The sequence below is a fragment of the Camelina sativa genome, chromosome 6 (genome assembly GCF_030686135.1).
Source record: "Camelina sativa cultivar CO46 ecotype springtype chromosome 6, ASM3068613v1".
Classification (NCBI taxonomy): Eukaryota; Viridiplantae; Streptophyta; class Magnoliopsida; order Brassicales; family Brassicaceae; genus Camelina; species Camelina sativa.
Window position 1 is genome coordinate 24905017 of NC_141885.1, and position 17480 is coordinate 24922496.

Here is a 17480-nt window from a genome sequence, read left to right on the forward strand (position 1 = left end):
GACAAGGCTAACTGATTCAATTGGAAATCAGGTTTTCCACACATTATTTTGTTTTAGTCTGTCATTAATTACCTACTGATTAGGTAACATACATATATACTAAATTTCTTGTTTTAGAAACGATTTTTAAATTTGTTCAAAAAAAAAACGATTTTTAAATATTCAAAATATATTTATTTAGCTAATCATTGGCAGTGGTATTTTGGGAGGGGTTGACATTTTGAAAAGTTGGTGGGTTTGGATAGTTAGTCACCCGATGTATTATTGAGTTGTGGTGTCTAGTCTAATTTATAAGATCTAAGATTCAGTCCAACGTTGATCGATTAGGCCTACAAAGATAGTGTATAGTACATTGTGATAGTTAAAATGTCTTTATTTGACAAAGAACTAGGTTTATCATGCACAAACACACGCAAGTCATTTTGATATCAGTTTTGGAAAATAGAGCGCTCGTGTGGCAGAAGAAGAATGCATAAAAATCAAAATTTCAAGATACATGTTAATAAATGGTGTGGCATATGTGTGGTTGTGTTGCAACATCATTCGGACTGTTTGAGCAAGTGTCGTATTCGTTTGAGTTGTAAAAGACCTATTTTATCGGATATTTAGTTCAAAGTTTTTTTTGTTAGACAATATATGAAAATTTCTACTTTGTTAACGAGAACTTGATTACAATTTGATGACTAAAACAAATGTTCACACAAGTTCGATGACATACACAACTTGCTTAATTAAATTTAAATTGTCCAATAAGATAGACTAGTCATTAGTGAAGCCGGAAGCCCATACGAGTTTGATTAAATAGACTAAAAAAACTCAATACTCCACTAAAATACCATTGGGTTTGGAATTGTAACCCGTTCGGACACATTGGTGAAAACTGTTATGCCACAATCGACAGTCGATGTTGCTAATTTGGAAAATACGACGAAGTCATTTGTTTTCCCTAGAATTCAAACGATTAGCCTCTATATGAACTTCTTGAAAAAAAAAGAAAAAAAAAGAAGCTCATATAAGAAAGGGAATTCTATGAAGAAAAAGGTTTTACATAACTTAGTTTGATGAAAGAAACAAAATCCAATGGTCCAATAAGACAACAAATATAAAGGACAAGATATTGCTCGGACGATTTATATGGTCAAGGGCATGCACTATGTCATAGTCACCACCGTCACATAACCGATGAACACCAACATGTTCCAAAAAAAAAACAAAATATCTGGAGAAGGCATAGCCAGTAGATGTCAAGGTGGTACAGAGTCTGTAATAAATGAAGTATTATGTCAACATCGAAAATCGATAGATTTGATTATCTAGTGTATTTCTTAAAGACTAAAACTAAATAAGTTAGTTCAAAATTCGGATAGTCACATAATCTTTAACTTGTCAATTACATCTAATGAAAAATGGAATACGAAAACTTATTCATCCTCTTCATATTCACCCTAAAATGTATCATCAACAATAATGCAATCAAATCATCAACAATAATGCAATCAATTGATGTTTGATGTTTATGATCAAACACATTTTGTGTCCACCACAACATAACATATGCTTGCTTGTTGTTTTGGTTTTTTCCCACTTTGGGAAATAAAACTGAACATAAAAACCTACACGAAACCGCTTGGTTTTGGCTAGATTTCCACCTATCAAACATAATTATCTATATATACACTCAGAGAGAAAGAGAGGGAGAACTTGATTACTTTATGATGATCTGAGTATTTATTTAATCTTATGGCATAAACTGAGATCCCAAGCCGAAAAAGGTGATGGGGGGAAGAATAGAGGTTACTTATTTGATGCACTAGCTACACTTATCATTCTAATAGAAAGCAACTTAGGTTTGGTCTTCTATGTTTGACATGCTTATGCCCTTTTACCCCTCCTTTACATGATTCCACTTATTGATTAACTTCGAATTCCAATAACAATGGTCTTTAGTCTTCTTAAGATCGTCCCATCCCTAATTGTTAGTGAATCTTGAATAGTTTGCCTAAATTTTGAATAATGATCTCTGCTATAGTTTATTGCAGTTTCTGTTTTCTCTATCAGGGACTAATATATAGAGTATTGTCACAGCGTGTAAACTTTTGATAGTAGAGTTCTCTAAGACACAACCTTGTGAAAAGTCAATAGAAAACAATATTTTTTAAAAATTATTACCAGTATATATGTCATACCAAAATGCATCACTAGGTGACGAAATTACTTACTCCAAGTTGCAACAATCTGACCACAACCACAAGCATTCGTTGCTATCGAGGTCACATGAGAAAAGTCTCAAAATGGAATCAAACCAGAAAAAAGATAAGTAATCTAATTTTTATTATTATCATTAGAGAAATTGCAGTAGAGACACATTGAAAAAGACTCGAAACCATAATTAAAATAACCCAATAGATGGGTTTGCTCCCACACGGATTATTCTAACGACAATCATTGCAATAAAAACTAAGATATATAGTAACTTTTTTTTTTTATAATTTATAATCATAGCTTGAACCGGACCGATTCAGAATTCTCAAACCGGCCGGTCCAACTAAGAAGAAACAATAGGATTCCGGTTTCATCAAGCTCTGGTTCCGGCAGTGCCACCACCGTCGTGGCCGTTCTTTCCAAACCCCGAAGCAAAACTAGTGTTGAGATCAGAATACATGTTGACAACCTTGGAGATGTTTCCGTTGAGTTCTTGAATCAAAGCCACGTTTTTCGACATGTTATCGGCCATCCTGGATTGGTGATTGTCGTTGACTTGTTGGATGAGTGATCTGTTTCTGTCCAAAACTGATTGCACTTGTCTGAAATTCCGGTCAAGATTCTCCCACATCGCCGGATCTTCTCCTCCATGCTCTGCTTCCTCCGCCACGTTCCTTCGCCGTTTCGTATCGCCGTTCCTCTTCATAATAATTTAATTTTGTTTTGTTTTATGTTTTGGATTTTCGCAGTGTGAGAGAAATCAGATATTTATAGTAAATATCTTCTGATAAAATTGGGACACCTAGGCTATATAGGTGAGTAAGGGTTCTGTCTCCACACCACACGAGTAACAAGAGCGTGTGTGTCACCGTAGACGAATCTATCTGATGTCAAAGAACACGCAACGTGAGGGAAGGTTGTACTAATGAAGAAGTTGTGAAGTGATTGGGTGAGAGAGGCATAAAGTACAGAGCTTTTTATGCACTTTTCTTGGATTTTTTTTAGATTAAAAACACAATGGAGAGAGAGAGAGATAAGGATCTTGTGATTCTCTAGTGCAGAAATATCTCGAGATATTTATTTAGTAATAACCTTTATGGATGATTGAATAAAATAGGGAAAAAGGTATATGGTGTACGACTTGCCACCGTGCAGAACCAAATTCCCATACGCATGATCATCTCATGTTTTCATATCTAAATTTGCCTTTTGATTTGGTCAGCGTTATTTTTAAAATCACTTTCTTAGAGTTTTTATTCGTTAGCTGACAAAATATCTAAAATCCCAAATTTAGGATGTTAAACAGTGTATTGTTAACTAGAGTGTTCAATAGAGAGAACACATCAACAAACAACAAGAATTTCTAAGAAACTTTATTTTTTTTAGTTAATTCGATTATTTAGTGGAAGATTATAATAATTCGCAAGATATTTTTTGAACTAAGATAAGAATTTGGTTCCCGGAACCTGGGCACTAAGCCACTAACCCAAAATAAAAATTCAAAAGCACCACAGTGAAATCACACGATTCTCCTCCCTACTTTGTTCTTCCATTACGAAGAACACCACTTTATTGCACTTTTTAGTCCTACTCTTCTCAGTTCTCATAGTTTCTCTCTAATAATTTATTCTCTTATAACAAAACGAACAAATTCCGATAGCCAAATATTGCCAAGAGCTATTCAAGAACACGAATGGCCACATGGTTAGGTTTTAGTTTCAATCCATATCGATAAATATCACAATTTGTTATATGCATCAATCCTGGTTCATGTTGTTACATCATACTGAGAGTTATTAGATAACAATCACCCTTTAATGACACATGTTTAAGATAATGGTTTGTCTAAAAAAATGATTCTAAACATCTGACAATGGCGATGCACAAACAACTCGAATCATCAAAGATGATAATATTAGGGACCTCTATTATTCAATTAGTTTCCTTACTTTTTTTTTTCTTTTTTTTTTTTTTTACATTAGTGATCTGAACTTTAAAATCCCACAGATCCAAATAAACACAAAGAAAGAAAAATCAAATTAACCTTTGGACACAAAAAAAAAAAAAAAAAAAAAAAAAAATCAAATTAACAAAGCTAACTTTTGTTCGAAACAAAACAAGGAGGAAGGCTAATGGATAAAGCTTGTCTCAAATGCAACTCATGAGCATGCCAAAAGGGTAATTCCACTTTAGCGCCTCGTTAACCTGCAGGAAAACATTAAGAAAAATGCAACACAAAAAAAACACTCAAACCACAAGACAAATTTTTTATCCGTTAAAATTAGGTCCAGCGGTGAGAAAGAACAGTGACACAGTTTGTCTCAGCACTTGGATCAGTAGTAACTCCATTTAATGCTTTATGAAACAAAACCGGAACAAACTGGAAAGTAAAGAAATAAAGCTTTGATGTGATCAGAGAAGAGAAGAGGAAGGCTCAAGGAAATTTTAGTTGAGAAGATGTTGCCAACCCCTTCTTCAATAAGTATATATCGCCAGTGTCAAAGTTACAAACTACTTGGCCATACTGTAACAATGTTCTACTTTCCATATCAAACCTTCTTATCTTCCCTAGTGTTTCTTTGATTGAGTTCATCAAGTCTCAATATATTTTCTGTTAGTCAATTGGCTCAATGGTTGATAACGAATATAGAATCTTGAAGTCCTAAAATTTCAGAAATTGTATGCGGAAGTCAAACAATATGACAAACTACAAAAGAAAAGAACAAAAATCCTCCATGTTTTCACGTTAAGGATCTAATAATCAGAACTAGATGAACACTTCTGGAATCAAAATTTCGTATATTTATAGTGGAAAAAATGTTAACAACTTGATATCCTGTATACAATAAAAGTAAACTTTTAAAAGAGTCCTTAACAGAAATACAATAAAGAAAGACTAAAAGAGTGTGACATGGATTCTATCGGTGCATTTCATGAGGTGGAAAAGGATGGTAAACTAGTTTTGGTATACCATCACCCCAAGTATTCTCCTATACCCCAAACACTGACGGTAACCTCCTCCGCTGACCCTTCTTTTCAACCTCTTTTCTTATGTCCTCATAGACGATGGAGTAAAAACGCGCCGTCTATTATCTATTCAACCTTTCATCTGCCCAATGCTTCCCCCGAGTACACAACGGATTCTGGTGATCATCATGTAATGCCTTTGTTTTGGTGCAACAATAAAAAATTTGATAGCAGTGGTGGGTGCTTCGTATGCGGTAATTCAAATTTTGGCACAGACTATTACTTTTGTGAGCACTGTAATCAAAGTTTCCACAAAGAATGCGTTGAGTCTCCACTTCAAATCAAACATCCTTACCATCCTAAGCATTCTCTCCAACTTTCCCATTATAGATCTCAACTTCGTGATAATGAGTGTACCTATTGTAGAAGAAGTGCATACTTTCTCCTTTATCGTTGCACCATATGTCAGGTTTTTATGCATCCAACATGTGCGATGAAACCAATACCCTTTGTTATAGACCCACCTAAAAAACATGCCCACCCTCTCACTTTTTTCCCCAGACAAACTTCCTTAAATTGTGACGTTTGTGGTTTGTTGAGAAAAATTTATCCCACCTACGTTTGTTTCAGATGTAACTTTGTTGCTCATAATGATTGTATGAATTTCCCAAACATCATCAAGATATCGCGTCACCTACATCGTATCTCTTTCACTTTTTCTCTTCCATCCAGAGAAAGGGTTTGTGGCGTTTGTCGTCAAATTGCTAACGGTGATTATGGTGCATATACTTGTGACACATGTAGCGATTATGTTGTTCATCCAATATGTGCTATAGAGAAGGATGTGTGGGATGGAAAAGAACTCGAAGGTGTACCAGAAGAAGACGATATAACACAAGATGATGGGCCGTTCGAGGTGATATCTGAAGGAAAGATACTTCATTTTCTTCATAAGCGTTATCTCCAACTTGAGGTCAGCAAAGTTTATGACGAAAACATGCTTTGTCAAGCGTGTGGCCTTCCTATCTATGAAGGTAACTTCTATGTTAGTCTGGCGCGTGAGTACATCCTCCATGAAACATGTGCTAAGGCTCCCCGTAGAATCCAACATCCGTTACATCCTCATCCACTAAATTTGGAGGTTGATGAGAGAAGCTTAAATGAGAGATATACTTACAGTTGCATCGCTTGTGGTTGTCTTTCTCTTGGATTTGCCTATGTGTGTAAATACGGGCTATGCACGGGGTCGTCGTTAAAGCTAGATGTAAAGTGTGCTCTAATTTCTGAGCCGTTTGAATACGAAGGTCATGAACATCCCTTGTTCCTAGCTTTAGGCCCGGAAATAAAACCCATATGTCACGTATGCAAAACAGAATGTCTAAATCCATTAAATTGCATCAAATGCAATTTTATTTTATGTTTCAAGTGTGCAACCTTACCATACAAAGCAAGGTATAAACATGACCCACACTTTCTCACAATTTCATGTGGTGAAGAAGTACGTGCGAAAGAATGGTGTGAAATATGCGAACTTAATCTAAAAGATACATACACAGAAGTATTCTACCGGTGCAATGAGTGTTTCACAACTTGTCATATCGAATGCTTACTTGGTGGAAACCCAAATATGAAGCCCGGTCAATATTTCTATATGAGGGGATCGTGGATACAAATTCTTCCCAAATGTAATACTTCTCGACCATCATGTCATTCTTGCAAGAAACGTTGTGTAGGGAGAATATATGCTTTACACCGCGATCGTATAGCATGTTCATATTACTGTATGGAAAATTTGTATGAACGTTTGTATGACTTTCGAATGGTGAGACCAAATGTTGACAAAAGAAGGTATAGTTTCTCAAAAAGATAAAATAAATAAAAGTGTAGTTTCTCTTTGACGGTCATGCTTAGTCTCTTTGTATTCTATTCTATAATCTTTTTTTGACTTATATGCTTTAATTATGTACCATTCAATTTATGAATTATGGTCAATATAATTTTAATCAAGTAGTTACTGTATTTTAGTGGGAGAATGAAGTTTTCAGAAGTATTGGATAGGAATTACACACGATTTAATGTGGAGTCATACATGATTTTAATTGAGTTAATTAAAAATAAATTTTATAATTTTGATTTATAAAGAAATGCTAAGTGTTTGTGTGTTTCGGTAAGAAAAGTGAAATCTTACATTTATATATATGATTTAGAGTGGAGAGAAATATTTGAAAAATGAGGAGTACATAACTTTTTAAAAATACTAGCTAGTGTCATATTATTTTATACTCCATCTTGGAATCTCTTGACATAACATAATATCTTAACTCTAATATACATACAATTATTCGGATTTGTAGATATAGGCCTTGTTCTTTTGCACGTCGCTAGCGATCCAATCCAGCGACATAAAAATTAACTTTATTTTAACCTAGATTTGAAACAAATATGAAATTAACGACTGTTTTCAGGTCAGAGAGAAGGAGTTTAGAGTGGCAAGAAAATCCAGCTATGTCAGCGACAAAAAACCTGGGAAAGAAGCTCTATAAAAAAAAAACCCAATGACTTTCAGTTGTTGTTGTGCTCGTCGACGACCTGCAAACGAACAGAGCCATACTTTCATGTTAAGTTTACGGTTTAGTTTTAAAATCATGAGATTTTCATGACACGCAATTTTTAAGTTATTGGATGGACTGTTTTGGTTTATATTTTCTAATATAGCGTTTAATTTTTAAATAACCACTTTATCGTGTACAGTAGTACTATATAGCTTACCAACTTTTCATCATGTTTTTGGATTTTGAAAGGCATGATAATATGGATGGTTTTTAATCATGTTCATGTTGTAAAAATATATACAGGGTTATGACGTGATGAGATAGTAAAAAGAATTTAATTACAATTTCAACAACGTATTAATCGTCATTATTTTGTCATGACTTGCTCTACATTATTTTGTTTATAATTTTTTCAATATTATTTCCTCTTTCATCATGCCATGTAATGTAATTAGTAATTCACGAAGAGAGAATGTTTACACATTCTAAAACCACGACAAGAGACACTTAACTCGATCTTCAAGCACATACTTTCTATGAGATTTGTTAGAGATTGTAATGGAACACACAAAGCAAACTGATCAAGACAAAGACAAAGATTGACCGGAGCCTATAGAATCTTGAAGTCAAGAAATTTCAGAAATGACAAAAACTATATGCAAAGAAAAGTTGATTCTTTATTTGCATGTAAAGAAGAACATTATTGCACTACAAAGATTAGAACAACCATCATATTTTCACGTTAAGGATCTAGTAGTCTAAATAAAGTAGAAGCATATTTTTAACATCAAATTTTCATATATTTATATGGCAAAAATTGTTAACAACTCAGCATCCTGTGTAATATTTTTTTTAAAAGCTTATGGTAAAGTAAAACTAAAGAAAGGCTAGCACAATCATGGATTCTAACGGTGGCTTTCATTAGGTGGAAAAAGATGGTAAACTATTTCTGGTATACCATCACCCAAAATATTGTCCCATACCCCAAACACAGACCCTAACCTCTTCCCATGACCTTCTTCTTCAACCTCTTTTCTTATGCCCCAAGATACAATGTAGAAAAAACGTTGTCCATTTTTCAGCAACTTTCCCGCTAAATTCTTCCCCCGAATACATCTTTCCTACAACAACGAATTCTAATGATCATCATGTAATGCCTTTGTTTTGGTGCAATAATAAAGAATTTGATGTTAGCGGTGGGTAGGGATGTTAATATGGGTCAGCGAACATATTTATTAAATGGGTATATTGAATTAAAATGCATTTATATCTATTTATGAGAAAAACTTAAATGTGGTTAAATGGGTTTCCCCATTTAGTCCTATTAAATATATGAGTTTTATCATAAATAAATGGGTACCCATCTAAACCCATTTGTATTGATATACTTATTAAATATTGATCATGTAAAATTATATTTTTCTGTTAAATTGTAAAATCTCATTTTCCTGCCAATAACATTAAATTATCTTTCATTAAAAACATGTTTTGTTATCAAAATATTTTGTGGCCAAAATTACAAAGCCACAAAATTGCACATTATCACTTAAGTTATACATTTAAATGGTTTAATAGGTTAATTGGGACAATATATCTTTAAATGGGTATGATTTAATGGGTTTCAAATATATATGAGCTGAAATGGATTTATACTTAAATGGGATAGGTTTAAATGGGATGAGTTTAAATGGGGTGGGTTTACCTATTTTAACATCCCTAGCGGTGGGTGTAACAGATGCCATGGTTCAAATTTCGGCACAGACTATTATTTTTGTGAATACTGTGATCAAAATTTCCACAAAGAATGTGTTCAGTCTCCACTTAAAATCAAACATCCTTACCATCTTAAACATTCTCTCCAACTTTCCTTTCACCATCCTCAAGCTCGCACTATTGAGTGTTTCTGTTGCGGAAAAAGAGCAAAATATATGGTTTATCATTGTAACATATGTCAGGCTTTTATGCATCCAACATGTGCGATGAAACCAATACCCTTTGTTATAGACCCACCAAAAAAACATGTCCATCCTCTCACATTTTTCCCCAGACAAACTTCTTTTACTTGTAACGTTTGTGGTTTGTTGAGAAAATTTTATCCCACCTACGTTTGTCTCAGATGCAACTTTGTAGCTCATATTGATTGTATGAGTTTCCCAAACGTCATCAAGATATCACGTCACCAACATCGTATCTCTTTCACTTTTTCTCTTCCATCGAGAGGATGGTTTTGTGGAGTTTGTCGTCAAAGTGTTAACGGTGATTATGGTGCATATACTTGTGACAAGTGTAGTGATTATGTTGCTCATCCAATATGTGCTACTGGGAAGAATGTGTGGGATGGAAAAGAGCTCGAAGGTGTACCAGAAGAAGGTGATATAACACAAGATCTTGAGCCGTTCAATGTGATATCGGAAGGAGTGATACTTTATTTTCTTCATGGCCATCATCTTCGGCTTGAAGTCAGCCTACTTTATGACGGAAATAAGGTCTGTCAAGCATGTGTCCTTCCTATCTATGAAGGTAACTTCTATGTTTGTATGGAGTGTGACTTCATCCTCCATGAAAAATGTGCTAAGGCTCCTCGTAGAATTCAACATGCATTACATCCTCATCCATTTACATTGAAAGAGTCCAGTGAACATAGTATATGTTATTTCACATGCAATGCTTGTGATTGTAAATGTGGTGGCTTTGTCTATGAGTGTCGGACAGAGGGATGCACCTTCAATCTAGATGTAAGATGTGCTTCCATTGTTGAGTGGTTTTATTACAAAGGTCATGAAGATCCCTTGTTCCTAGCTTTAGACCAATAAGTAAAACTCATATGTCACGTATGCAAAAGAACATGTAAAAAAAAACTAAATTGCATCAAATGCAATTTTGTTGTTTGTTTCAAGTGTGCTACTTTACCATACAAAGCAAGGTATAAACATGACACACACTTTCTCACAGTTTCATGTGGTGAAGAAGTAAGTGAGAAAGATTGGTGTGAGGTGTGCGAACGCAATCTAAAAGATACAAGAACAAAAGTGTTCTACTGGTGCAATGAGTGCTTCACCACTTTTCATATTGAATGCTTATTCGGAGAAGACCCATATATGAAGCTCGGTCAATATTTAGACTATTGGGGGAAGATTCAAATTCTTGGCAAATGTAAAATCTCTCGACCATTATGCGATTCTTGCAAGAAACGTTGTCAAGGAAAAATATTTAAGAGAGGCAACAGCATAGCATGTTCTCTGGAATGTATGGTTCCTAACCTTTATTAAATCTAGAGTGTAGATTCTCTTTGTACTTTAAATTTGGTTCATCTGGTACGCTGTTAGCTTTGATGATTTGGAAATTGGAAAGTGACACAAAGCTGATTTCACACAAGGGCAGAGAAGAGACAGAAACATGATGTAGAATAGATTACTAGTGAGAAAGAAACAAAACAAGTCTAATTAATACACACAATACTAAGAATCATCAGAGTCTTCTGGATCCTCCACTGATGACTCCGCTTGATCTTCGTCTTCTCCTACTGCATTACCATCAAAAATTGTTGAAATTGAAATAAAACAAACAAACAAACAGAGAAAATAAGAAGAAAGTCACAAACCTTGGAGTTCTAGTCCCCTAAGAATGGCATTAAACTGATTCCTCAACTCACGCAGTTCCGCAAGAGCTCTCTGAATCCGCTGAATGAGATGGTTCTCTTCACCGGCGGCGTTCACCACCAGCCGGCGCTGAGTAGCCGAAGGAGGAGGAGGAGCCGCTTCTTCTTCGTACAATGGAGGGTCAACAACAACTGGTTTTGGAACGGCATCAATCTCTTCCATCTAAAAAATCAAACTAAAAAAAAATATCAAAAAAAAAAATCACAGCTTTTTCAATTTTAAAGCCCCAATCGATTTTACAATATCGTAAAAAAACCAATCGACCCATCAATCGAAAAAGGCACTCAGTTTCTCTGCTAAGGTTCACAAATCGAACTGATTAGACGAAGAAAGATAGAGACTTTACCGGAGTAAATGTTATTACTGATCGGCGAGGATGCAATAGTGCGGTGGAGACAAAGAGATGAGAGAGAGACACAGACTCGAGAGTGTCCAAAAGACAAAGATGGTAGCTGACCACTGCATATATAATATATATATATATATATATAATTAAGGTTTTCTCGACTTAACCAAATCCCCAACCGAACCAAACCGCACGTAACCAATTCTCGGTTCAATTTGATTTTAAAACGTGCCAACAGAAATTTATAAGAATTATTTTATGAAACACAAAAAAGTGTAATAAGCTTGGGATAAAAATAAGAGTTATTTGGCAAAATACACAGTTTTTAAAACAAAATTGTAAAAGCAGTACAATCAATATTTACAATTAGCAGATTCCACATTTTTTATTATTTTCTACTATTCACAAGACATTTCAACCATCATCAACATTTCATATTTACAACACATGTCATTGAGTAATTTTTTTTTTAAATATACTCCCTACAATCTCAAAAACAAAAATGATGGGTAATTAAAATTGGTTTTCTAAAAAATTTTAAAGATGTAAAAATCTATGGTTTTTTTTTTAAAATTTGATATGCATTTTTGATGATTTTATTTGATAATGTTAAATATTTTTTACAAAATTTGTATCCGTACACATTATTAAGTGTACAAATGTCCGTACACATTATTAAGTGTAATATGTTTGTACCCATTATTAAGTGTACAAATATAATTTGTTTAATTTTTAGAGTTTTAGATATCTGTATCACAATGGTTTTATTCAAATTACATTTGTATACTTAATATTGTGTGTTTGTATACTTTATAAAATATATAGACATCTGTACACTAAATAAGATGTACGGATACAAAAGATGTATATAATATATTTAAAAGTTATTAAATAGAATTCATATCATATTGTAAAGAAAAAAACATATATTTTTTTTGTATCCAAGAAATTTTGTAAAAAAATATTATATTAACAATTATTTAAATAATTATGATTGAAGGAAAAAAAAAAACTTTATTTCTCACCCACACATATACCCTTTTGGTAATCTTCTCATCCAAACTTATGTCCCACAACTCTCTTATCTCACACATTCTCTATTACACAAAATCTATTTTTCCAGTTTTGAATAGTAAATGTATTAGTTTACCAATTAAGTTTCCAAAATGTATTAATATGCAAACAAACCCTAAAAATAATACAAATCCCAATTCTCGGTTCAATTTGATTTACTGTTGGTGTACATAACAACAGCCTGTGTAATGACAATGTATACAAAGAATGATAATCCTGAACCCCACTTGCCAAAGAATAGTGAGAGATGTACATGTGTAAATATGAATTTGGCTGCAGGCAGCGTTTTTAATCAGTTCATCACGACCAGACCCATCATTTTAGTTTTTTTCTACAAGTTTGTGCCTATGGAAATTTTCAAAACAAGCAGCCACGTTTAAAGGCTCAATATTGCAACTTTAACTGCCTCAACAATGGCTATTCTACAATTCAACAAATCGAAAGAGAAGGAAGGAAGGAAGAAACATAAATCTCAAATGGGTTTCTTCTCAAAATCTAAAAAAGAATCAGAGGGGTCTCTCAAAGACTCAAAGTTCTTAGTTTCGTACCTGAATTCGACAGAGATTGAAGGGAAGCAGATGGTATCGCTGGAGATTGAAGGAAATCAGATGGTATCGCTGGAGAAATCATCAAAAGAATATCGCCGAACAAGTTTTAAGAAAATGAGAAATGAGTTTAAAGATTTTCCTGAAATCGATTTTGACCTAGAATGGTCCGATCAATGGGCTGACCAATGTCCAGATTGTCCGACCCGTGTTTTGTCCGTGGGCGTTGTTGGACATAGACCGTTTAAGCCATTTTGACAGCTCTACATTATATTACTATAGGGTTAAGGATTTTCTGACTTGTAAGAGCCAAAGAGCAAATTGCATAACCCAAAGCCTAGCTTCAACTGAGAATCCTTCAAGCCATATCTTAAGCCATTTCATCAACGATTTCTTTTCAGACCTTTTGGCCTCTAAAACAGCTTGGGAAGATACTTTCCCTATGATCAAGAACGACTCCAGCGACGATCCTTGCATTAGTTCATTGTTTACCGACCTGAGACAGTCGTTTGTTTTCAGCATCAGGAGGATCACCCGTGGCAATCTCCTGAGAAGCTCTGAGATTTCGGAGAAGTACTGTGATGCATACATCTGCAGCTCTGATACATCTTCATTGCTGCCTTTGATGACTAAATGATCCACTGATGTGTCGATCACTTGCTTCCATGGTCTCATTGTAAGAATCCCAGCGAATAGAACATAGAGATCATCTCCAGCGCCTAGTTTCGTGCTGTGTTCTTTGATGGCTTTAGCATCCGAAAATACCAATGCTTTCCATAGCGAGGCATAGTTGAATCTTGTGTTGAAGTCAAACTCCTTGTAGAAGCCATGGTCAAGAAGCACTAACTGTGGTTTTCTCTTCCCATAGATGTTCCTTTTACCAGAAGGATCTGGACGAACAATCAAATTGGCAGCGTGTGGGTCACAATGCACAAACCCATGTTTAAACATCATTTCTGCAAAAGCTTGACTCACCTGCAAAAGAAGAGTTTAAGTTTGTTTCTTCATAATAGGTTACAAGGTATTATGAAGATAAGTATTTGAAATTACCAAACTCTTACTTGAACGGCAAGTACTATTTTCTTTTCAACTGGGTGCTATTTAACTGAATTCAAGAAATGCATGATATCTTAAAGATCAAAGATGAAACAGCTTACCAGCTTTGACACTTCATAGGGCTGGATTCCAAGTTTTCTGATCTTAGCCACATCGTTCACTTGAGCACCATCCATGAACTCCATTGTCAACACCTTAGAGGTACTTAAATTCCAATAGATTGTTGGCGCATAAACATACTCTGCAATATGGGGAGACAGCTTCCTAAAATTATCCAGACATTTCTCACTGTTTTTTGCCTCAACCATAAAATCTAGTTCCTGATGAAAATTACATTAATAAAAAAAAAAAAAAAAAAAAAGAGCAATTAAAACATCAAACTAGTGACAGCAAAAACTCAATGTAGACCATACAAAAATGCTTCAGAATAGAAACCATTAAAGTCCCTCAAATATTAATGGAAAAAGATGCAAGCCATTAGCCGACAGATGAATATAATATTCAGAGAAACATATAGAATACTCTACAGACCTATTGAAGAAAACAACATATATGCTATGACTTATGAATCAGCTAAAGACACCAACCTTTGGTAAGCTTTCAGTCATTTCGTCTAACAACCACCTGCATAGTGCATACATGAGCCAGTATAAGCTAATTGCAAGAGGCCCACACTATATGAATTGTATACAGAAAATGAGAAAGTGGCTGCACCTATAGTCAAATGATGGGAATATCCGGTGCAAGGTATTCACTAAAACTCCCACAGCCGCAGTGTCAGCAGCTGCAGTGTCTGTCATGTGCGCATGTTGAACCTACAGAAAAAGATTCAAAAGCATAATAGAATAAACACAAGCGAACTCTCAACAAGTCCACAACTTTGATTATGTATTTGCAAAAAAACTTGTCCTTCCGCATACGTCAAAGACTAAAAGTAAACAGAAGTACCTTGACAGCAACTTTTTTTCCATCATGGGTGCGAGCAACATGAACTTGAGCAAGGGAAGCACTTGCAATTGGAACAGGGTCAAACTCATCAAATACCTGCAGAGCAAATACAAAAGCCAAATTGACAAGCCAAGAGAGATGCAGTCATAGCTAAAGCATTAAAACTCTGGTTCAATACATAAAGAATAGGTAAATAAAAAAAAGCACATACTTTGTCTGGCATCTCTCCAACCTCTTTCTTGAAAACCTCACATACTTGCTCATACGAAGAGACAGGGCATTTGTTCAACATGGACTCCCTCATAGTACGAACATACTCTTCAGGCACAAGATATTCCTTGAAACAAGAAACCGTAACATCCCGTTGGTTTTCTTAACATAACATAATAATTTCTTAACTTCAGACATTTCAATGGCAATAGAAAAGAAGATTAGCTTAACATACTAGTTGTCCTATATGCTGGCCAAGCTTGATATAGATTCCTCCATTTTTAAAGCAAAGCTCTTGAAGCTTTTGAGCTGACCTCAGGTGGACTTCATGTTTGACCTTAGCCCTCTCACTGCTTCCCTCAGCCAAACCCAACAATGAGTATTCATAATCTAACAACACAAACCAAAAAACATTTCAGACATCGACTAAATCAAATGTAAATATCAGCCAAACGTAATTAACGTTTGCTTCTACAAGCCGAAAGCTTTCTAATACGATTAGTGCAAGCCAATCTCAACACCAAACTAATCAAAAATCACAGATCAAAATCAATTGAGAAAACAAAAAATGATATTTTTTAAGGCATTGCAGCGAAACAAATCATGTAAAAGTATTCTCCTTTTATTGCTTTTTTTTGTTTTTGGCCGTACCAAAAGCTATAGAGGCGGCGGTTACGGTATTGCGGTAGAGACGGACGGGGATGGAGGTGCAAAGCTTGAGCGTGGTTGATGGGTCTTCGGAGGAAGCAACGAAGGCTGCGCCGGAACCACCGCATAAAGCGGTACCGACAACGAGAAGCTTCGTACGGGTTCTCCATAAGGATCGTGCCGCCATTGAGGAAGCCACGTACGCCCCAGCGGATCGGAGGAGGGAGATTTAGAGAAGCGAGCGAACGAACAAAAAAAACAAACGATTGTTATTCCGACAAGGCTAAATTTGCGTCAAATTGGTTCGGAGGGAAGAGCGGATTCGGATCTTGTTTGATTTGGGCTTTAACTATTGGGCTTTTAATGGGTCTGTCCTTTAAATCTAATTCAGTTACACTAATAACCAGATAACCGGTTGCCAATCGGTTTTGTTTTTGTAACCGAAATCGAACTGAAATTTCGGCTGCATAGGTTTGGTAATAAATAGAGAAAGTTTTTTGTAAGCTTGAGTGCATGATTTTTGTGAGCTGATAGGTCTTGACTTGACAAATTTAATTTTTGGTCAGTTTCGTAGGCCAAAAATCTATTGACTTCTTTTTGTTTGGTACTCTTTTTACGTGAAAAATCATTATTTTAATGGCCCTACTGTAATTATTGAGATGCAAATCTGACCGTTGCTACACAAATAAATCTATTACTATATCTTTAAACATAGTTGTATGATCAATATTTTGCATCATTTTTCCTTAAACTTGTCTTAGCATTTGCTCAAAATTTACTTAGTAATTGCATAATTTTTAGTTTTTCAATAATATTAACTGTAAAAAACTTAGAATATGTCATATATAATTTAATTAATAAATATTGGACAGTTAATGATATTCATTGTATATTTTGAAGATGTCACAGAACTATCTAAGTGGAGAGATTTTTCAAGAATCAGCCAGCTTTACTAATTTAAGTATTCTGTATATGAATAACAATCTGTTTACAAGAAAGAATGGAGAAGATTTGCTGAACTTGATCAAATTATTTGTGCTTGACATTTCGAAGAACTGTTTATCATGTGCTATTCCGAAGTTGTCACATAATGTTGTTTGCGTTTGATATGAGAAAGTTCTCTGGGAATATTCTGCTATAGAAATAGTAGTTATGTCTGATCATATACGGGATAGTCTAAATGAAATATTCAATTTCTAACAACGCTAAATTTGCGTCTATATCTTATCATCAAATTTGGAAGCATTAAAAGAGAAAACGTTTAAGATCTCAA

General features: G+C 34.7%; 5 protein-coding genes across 7 annotated transcripts; 2 read left to right on the plus strand and 3 right to left on the minus strand.

The window, feature by feature from the left end:
- Positions 1 to 2312: 2312 nt before the first annotated feature.
- LOC104792854 (protein EARLY FLOWERING 4) lies at positions 2313 to 3199 on the minus strand. Its single transcript, XM_010519098.3, has one exon. The coding sequence runs from the start codon at positions 2906 to 2908 to the stop codon at positions 2576 to 2578; it is 333 nt and encodes a 110-aa protein (XP_010517400.2). The 5' UTR covers positions 2909 to 3199; the 3' UTR covers positions 2313 to 2575.
- Positions 3200 to 5032: 1833 nt separating this feature from the next.
- On the plus strand, positions 5033 to 8088 carry LOC104792855 (uncharacterized). The gene is made up of 2 exons (XM_010519099.2): positions 5033 to 7017; positions 7635 to 8088. Exons 1-2 carry the CDS (start codon positions 5114 to 5116, stop codon positions 7726 to 7728), a joined length of 1998 nt encoding a protein of 665 aa, XP_010517401.2. The 5' UTR covers positions 5033 to 5113; the 3' UTR covers positions 7729 to 8088.
- Positions 8089 to 8573: 485 nt separating this feature from the next.
- Positions 8574 to 10346, plus strand: LOC109133370 (uncharacterized). The gene is given in 3 exon segments (XM_087456251.1): positions 8574 to 8921; positions 9442 to 10252; positions 10254 to 10346. Coding segments are annotated over 3 exon segments (1206 nt in total). The 5' UTR covers positions 8574 to 8619.
- Positions 10347 to 11070: 724 nt separating this feature from the next.
- LOC104792856 (uncharacterized) lies at positions 11071 to 13488 on the minus strand. Of its 2 annotated transcripts, none has more exons than XM_010519100.3 (4): positions 13349 to 13488; positions 11727 to 11839; positions 11323 to 11542; positions 11071 to 11244 (listed from the first exon to the last, which is right to left on the minus strand). In XM_010519100.3, the coding sequence occupies exons 1-4, from the start codon at positions 13428 to 13430 to the stop codon at positions 11180 to 11182; spliced, it is 480 nt and encodes a 159-aa protein (XP_010517402.1). In that variant the 5' UTR covers positions 13431 to 13488; the 3' UTR covers positions 11071 to 11179. The 2 variants fall into 2 exon arrangements, with proteins under 2 accessions (XP_010517402.1, XP_010517403.1); XM_010519101.2 differs by having other exon boundaries at positions 11323 to 11555.
- Positions 13042 to 16660, minus strand: LOC104792857 (putative ABC1 protein At2g40090). 2 transcript variants are annotated; one of them, XR_015559853.1, is made up of 8 exons: positions 16211 to 16660; positions 15795 to 15949; positions 15561 to 15686; positions 15350 to 15445; positions 15116 to 15216; positions 14989 to 15025; positions 14503 to 14642; positions 13042 to 14320 (listed from the first exon to the last, which is right to left on the minus strand). XR_015559853.1 is itself a non-coding variant. In XM_010519102.3 (8 exons), exons 1-8 carry the CDS (start codon positions 16392 to 16394, stop codon positions 13622 to 13624), a joined length of 1617 nt encoding a protein of 538 aa, XP_010517404.2. In that variant the 5' UTR covers positions 16395 to 16660; the 3' UTR covers positions 13042 to 13621. The 2 variants fall into 2 exon arrangements, 1 of the variants encoding a protein (XP_010517404.2); XM_010519102.3 differs by having other exon boundaries at positions 14503 to 14721.
- Positions 16661 to 17480: the final 820 nt, after the last annotated feature.